Source organism: Parasteatoda tepidariorum, chromosome 6, assembly GCF_982258835.1.
Source record: "Parasteatoda tepidariorum strain Cologne lab strain chromosome 6, Ptep-v5.0, whole genome shotgun sequence".
Lineage (NCBI taxonomy): Eukaryota > Metazoa > Arthropoda > Arachnida > Araneae > Theridiidae > Parasteatoda > Parasteatoda tepidariorum.
The window spans coordinates 102,255,215-102,261,589 of record NC_141760.1 but is presented as its reverse complement, the minus strand read 5'-3'; the positions used below and the strand labels follow the sequence as shown (position 1 = coordinate 102,261,589).

The 6,375-nt window shown below is 29.8% G+C and overlaps 1 protein-coding gene across 1 annotated transcript; it reads left to right on the top strand.

Annotated features, from left to right (window-relative positions):
* Positions 1 to 363: 363 nt before the first annotated feature.
* On the top strand, positions 364 to 2,416 carry LOC147808253 (uncharacterized). The gene is made up of 2 exons (XM_087166303.1): positions 364 to 872; positions 1,800 to 2,416. The coding sequence occupies exons 1-2, from the start codon at positions 669 to 671 to the stop codon at positions 2,034 to 2,036; spliced, it is 441 nt and encodes a 146-aa protein (XP_087022429.1). The 5' UTR covers positions 364 to 668; the 3' UTR covers positions 2,037 to 2,416.
* Positions 2,417 to 6,375: the final 3,959 nt, after the last annotated feature.

The following is a 6,375-nucleotide window of genomic DNA, read 5'->3' as shown; positions in this document are numbered from 1 at the left end:
AATTTAAAGAAAAAACTGTTATGCAAATTTTCGGTGCTTAGAAAGTGTATGTATATAAATGTATGCAGTTCTCAAAACAACAAAAAATAAATAAATAAACGAAAGGTCATAATAATCTTTGATCTAGTAATCAGATTTTCATTTTCTTAGGTAAAGTATTAAGGGTGTAAGAGGATAACCTGAAACATGCTAAATAATGCGTGCATACGGTATCTTAATCTACAAAACCCAATACAAAACACACTAAATAAACATACCTTTGCGTCAAAATTTTTTGACTATTATCCGCTAAAAAAAGAGAGCAGCAGCAGTCTTTTAAAATATTTTCCCAAGATATCAATCAGTCAAACATTTGAGCCAATGGACAATTGCAGTCAATTTTTTTTATGTTCTTAATGAATTCAGAATGATGGAAAAGTCCTGAAAAACATCTTTTTACCTCCCAAAAAATGCTACTTTTTTAATTAAGAGCAATTAAAAATCGTGTACTTTCGTTTTCAGTTTAAAAAGGAAGTCACGTGACTTTTAAGAAAGTGACGCCATTCGAGCCTGACTCGCGTTTGTTTACACTTTTTCTCCTTGGTGATTTAACGCTTGTTTACGTGCCTAGTTGAACGTCGTTTGTTTTTTTAAAAATATATTTTAAAATCGAAGTGTATTGCTGTTTGATGTCTTCATCAAGTAAATATAAGTACTGTATAGTGCCTATGTGCACTAACACAACTTCCACAGCTCCTGAAAAGATATTTTTTGATGTGCCAAGAAAAGCTGAGATAGGGAAAAGATGGTGCCATCTAATGAAGCGTGATGAGAATAAAAATCCTGAATTTTCTGAAAAATGCCCTCGACATATCTGCCAAGACCACTTTGATGTAAGTATATTTTTATGTCAACTATATTCAATCACCTTATAAGATTTTATCTTCGTGAGACCATCATTAAACTGAAATAAGATTTGTATTGACAGACGAATTCAACAGTCGAAATTTGATCGATTGTTGACAGCCGATCTACTACTTTTTTTCTTTTGTTTATTTAACTCTCACATATGGACGGCAGTGTATAAATAAAGTCCACTTTTATTTATTTATGACTTTAACCTATACATTGGCCTTTTAATGTCTGGTAGCTACATGTGAAAGTGCCACTGCATTGTGTGGAAATTGATATCAGTTTTTGTTGCTGTAAATTATACCTAGGTAAATTGGTTTTAATAAAATTAGGTGTTAGTATCTAAATATTTCAGAAAACTCAAACTATTTATTTATGAATGTAAATTAATAATGAGCATTAATTTTGTTTGTTAAATGAATAAAAAATGTATCAGATATTCATTTATATTAGTATTAGAAATGCCTGAATGTTGATATTATTACGAATAATATTATTTCGAATTTTAACTTTTCTATGCTTTTATAGTTAAATTCTATTGGTTTATATAGTTGAACCTCATTAACTTCAACTGGAAGGGGAACAGAAAGTTTGGTCACGTTAAAAGTAGCTCACATTGTCAGCTTTATACAAGTAAGCAAAATGACAAGGAATCAAAAAACAGTTCTCGTAAAAGAAATTCTAGAAAGAAGTTCAACTATATTTGTTTTTTTTCTCCATAATTTAAATAAAATTGTAGGGCAAAAATAAATAGGCACATAGTTAACATAATCATAAAACAGGTGTGGTTCTTAATAGCTAATTGAATATTTTTATTAATATGTCTGAAATGCTTGGTATTGTTATTTATGTAAATTATGAATGTTTGCAGAATGGACTAAATTTGATAAAATTTTCATTTGTTTCAGCTTGAAACTGATACAGAAAATTATGTGCGGCATAAAGTACAAGGTGTAAATCTCAAGTTAAAAAAAGGAGCTTTACCACACATATTTGCATGCCAGAAAAATAAGCCTCCAGCTCTGTCTGATCTGAAGTTAAAATATATATATATATGTGAAACCTCCTGTTATGGACACTCCTGCAAAACGGACGCCTCTCAATACGGACATATTTTTAATTCCCCGGGAATCTTCTGTGAATAAACCATTACGTACATTCTCCGCAAAGCGGACACTCCCGTAACCGGACGCGGACAGTCATTTCGATCCTGAAACGTTGTTTTTTATCTCTACAAACCGGACACTACTTTTTCTAAATAAATTGCAAGCTAAAAAAATGCAACTTTTCACCATTTTTAAAGCATGTAAATAAAACTTTTTGCCTCATCCATAACTAAAAATATTGTTAAGCTATTTCACCACCAAGAAATCAATCTTTCTCCTGTCACCTTGCCTTATCTTTGTAAAGAAAGGAGAGAAAATGGTACTGCACTCCTGAAATAATTCTGACATCGGCATCTTTTCATCTGGACCACACAGGTTATGAGACCCCTCAAGTTGAAATGACTTCTCTCAATGCTTCCTCCCCATTAAAAATTTATTTAATTTTCTTATCAATTTTAAGACTGTATTTAACACAACTGGGGTGAAAAAAATAGAACAGAAGTATAATCTTTGGGTGTTTATATAAATGCAACATTTATTCAGACACTTGATAGCTGATCAATTGTGAATAATCATCTCCATAGGTCCTCATGACTTACAGGTATGCATTACTTTTTTTTCTGTGAATCATGGGAGGTTTATTTTCCAAGAAGGTATTAACCATGTTCCCTATCAAATAATAAGTAGGTGTAAGGGGATGTGAACCTAATAATTGAAATTGACAGAGGACAGTACGCTCCTATTTGGTATCATATGTCTAACTTGAGCATCTGTGCTAATAGGAAAATTATATTTATTTACCTGTAGCTACATTCAGAATTATGTATTTATATCAAACTTCTTTATACATTCTTTTTTATCTTTCTTATTGTTTAAATAAATATTCTTGTAGATATTTACAGTATCCTTGTAGATATTATTTAATTATTTCTACATCTTTGAGAATATTCTAAAAACAATTTACGGTGCACTTCCCGTAAACGGACAACCCTCATAAACGGACAAATTTTTTGGTCCATGAACGTCCGCTTAACGGAGGTTTCACTATATATATATATATATATATAGATATATATATATATATATATATATATATATATATATATATATATATATATATATATATATATATATATATATATATATATATATATATATGTGAAAAAGATGATTTAAAAACTGAAAAACAGAATCTTATTAGACTAAACAACCAATTGAGACAGACCTGGCCTCCCCAAGGCCATAGTGTCGATAAAGAAGAAGAAGTTTTTTATAGCTTTCCTATGTCCATGTAATATTAGTTTGTGTTAATCGCTATTTCATATCTTTCTTTTCCGTAAAAATTCCAAAAGTTTCTGGAAACCTTAAATTATGAAATAGTTATTTAATATAAAATTTAGTATATATTAATTTTTTTCTTTTTTTTACAGAATAGGGATAAAAACTATTATATTTTTTTAAATCCTTCAATATGCACACTATCTGCATAACTAGACGCTTTAAAATATAATGTAATAAAAATCTTTTTGATTTTTAATACATCATTCATAAAATGTACCAGTATCTTTCAAAATGGTTCATGTTATTATTTACACCTTGGATTTAACACTTTAAAAAATATTATGAAGCAAAACTTTTTTTTAAATTTAATAAAAAAATTCGATAAAAAAACATTAGCAGGTGTAGTTAAAGTAAAATATACAAAAATTGAAGATGTGTATTTATGCTTGACAGTAGAAAGGGTAAAAATATTCTATAACTAGCTTGCCTCTGACTATTTCTTTAATTTTTTTTATAAATTAGAATCTAATTTTCTTTAATTTTATTTTATTAAATATTAATTTTTGATAAAACAATAATTTTTAATAAAAATAATAGCTTATTTATTTTTATAAAATCGTTTATAAATTATTTTTAATAAAATTGACTTCAATTAATTTTTAACTAAATTAATTTTAATAAAATTGATTGTAATTATTACAAAGTTGCTTATAATTGGTCTTTAATAAAATAATAACTTTAATTCAAATTAATTTTTAATAAAATAATAAATTTTATTAAAATTAATTTTTAATAAAATAATTTTAATAAAAGAGTAAGTATAACGTTTATAATAATAATTTTGTGAGTAAGTATAATTATTTGTTTTTGTGAGTAATAATAATTCAGTGTGTAAGAATAGCGTTTAGTTTTATACTTTTATGAAAGTGGAAAGATGTTTTTAGTATACTTAAATCCTTGCTATATTTTAACGTGTACCTATATGTGTTATAACAAATCGCCGTTCCATTTTCACACACAAAATTATTTACAGCCAGGGGCGCCGGTAGAATAAAATATAGGGGGGTGCAACCCTCTAACAAACTACCATCCCCACAAAAAAAAAGATTAAAACTATTCTGTATGATTGCAATTCTTGTTTGATTAATCAATTTTTTACATAAAATTTTATAACTAAATTGCTTTTCTATTTATTTTTAATTGCTTAAAGAAAATCCAGGGTAGTGCAAGTGCACCTCCTTGCCGACGCCCTTATTTACAGCTACAGTTTATAAATAAACAAATTTATACCTTTGAGCCTTTATGCCTTTGATTTCAGGTGAAATGAAATCTTGGTTCGTTCGAAAAAAATCCATAATCATCTCTTCAGTAACTTGCGGCAAATTGTCCGTTTGAGCTTTTTGAAACCCCTCTTCCATTTTGATTCTATATATGCAATAGATTTCAAAATATTTGCTGCTAAATACGCATTTAAATACTCGCAGGAAAATTTGGAAAAAATAAGTTAAAGAAGAGCTAGTTAAAACCGCAAGAAAGAAAATACATAATAACAACGGGAAGGTCGTGAGGAGTAAGGCTCTAATGACGTCACACCAATCAGCGGTCGTTTTCGAGTGAGGGCGTTTTCGCTCAAATTAAAATATTAATAATTAAATAAATATTTATTTGTCAGAGTTAAAAATTATATTTTCGTAATCAGGAAATCAATCTTAAGAAGTAATGACTATAATTTGGAAAATTTAAGAGATGCTGCAATTGTCCATTGTACTGAAAATCAGTTTTTGACTATTTTACCATTTATACACAAATATTTATTTAAAAAAAATAGAAATGCAAATTTATTTTGTAATTTAAAAAAAAATTATTAATCTTTTTAACACAAATAATAAAAGTAATAAATAATTTTAAAAAATCAGGGCTGTACGGCGGATGACCCATCAGTTCGATCTTTCGCTCCGTCAGAAATGCCTTTGTTTGAGTCGATGTGTGAGAGCTCGCATTGTCATGATGAAGAATGATTCGCCTGTTCTTCTGCTTTTTTCGAATTTCTCCGATGACTCCTGACAAACAAATGGTCGTGTGCCATTCAGAATTGACCGTCCTGCGTTGCTCTAACGCCACTGTTGCCACATGACCGTTAATGCCGAAGAAACAGGCAATCATTTGTTTCGATGTGCTTCTTCCTCGAACAACTTTTGTTGGTTTTGCCTCGTCTAGGACGACCCATACAGTTGATTGCTGTTTTGTTTCCGGCTCATAGGCATAGATCCATGATTCGTCACCTGTGTAGATGTTATACACAGCCTTTGATGTACCTTGAACGTATTTTTCCTACATTTTCTTGCACCAATCGACACGAGCCTTTTTTTGAGCGTTTGTCAGATTATGCGGGATCCAACGCGAACAAATATTTTTTTACGCTCAAATGTTCATGCAATATTTTATTGATGCTAGTCATACTAATGTCCAAAGACGCCTCTATCTCACGGTATGTCACATGACGATCTTGCTTTATCAGTTCACGCACAGCATCGATCTTTTCTGGCACAACAACGGATTTTGGCCGACCTGCACGGGATTCGTCCTGGATCGAACATCGACCACGATTAAATTCGTTATACCAATTTTTTTACAGTGCTGTAGGATGGCGCTTTATCGCTGAATAAAGAATTAAGTTCATCGAAGCACTCTTGTCTTGACACTCCACGTCGAAAGTTATGAAAAATAATGGCACGAAAATGTTCACGCTTCAATTCCATTTTTTGAAAGAGAAGAACTTTTCAATTTACTGTCAACAACACAAATGAAGCTATAATGGTAAATCGTCTGCTTAATTTATGTTTAAAAATATCAAACTTTCGATTAAAATCGTCTGCGGTCGCCGAGCAACACTTACTGTTGCCAAGGCCAGAAATATAAATAGCAACCCTCGTGTATATATATATATATATATATATATATATATGTATATGTATATGTTCAAAATGAAGAATAAAACAAAAAAAAATTATAGACATATGGAAAAAAAGGGGGGGGGGAAATAATAAGTAAAAAAATAACAAACAACAGTTTATTTAAAAAAAAATGAAATGTTAAT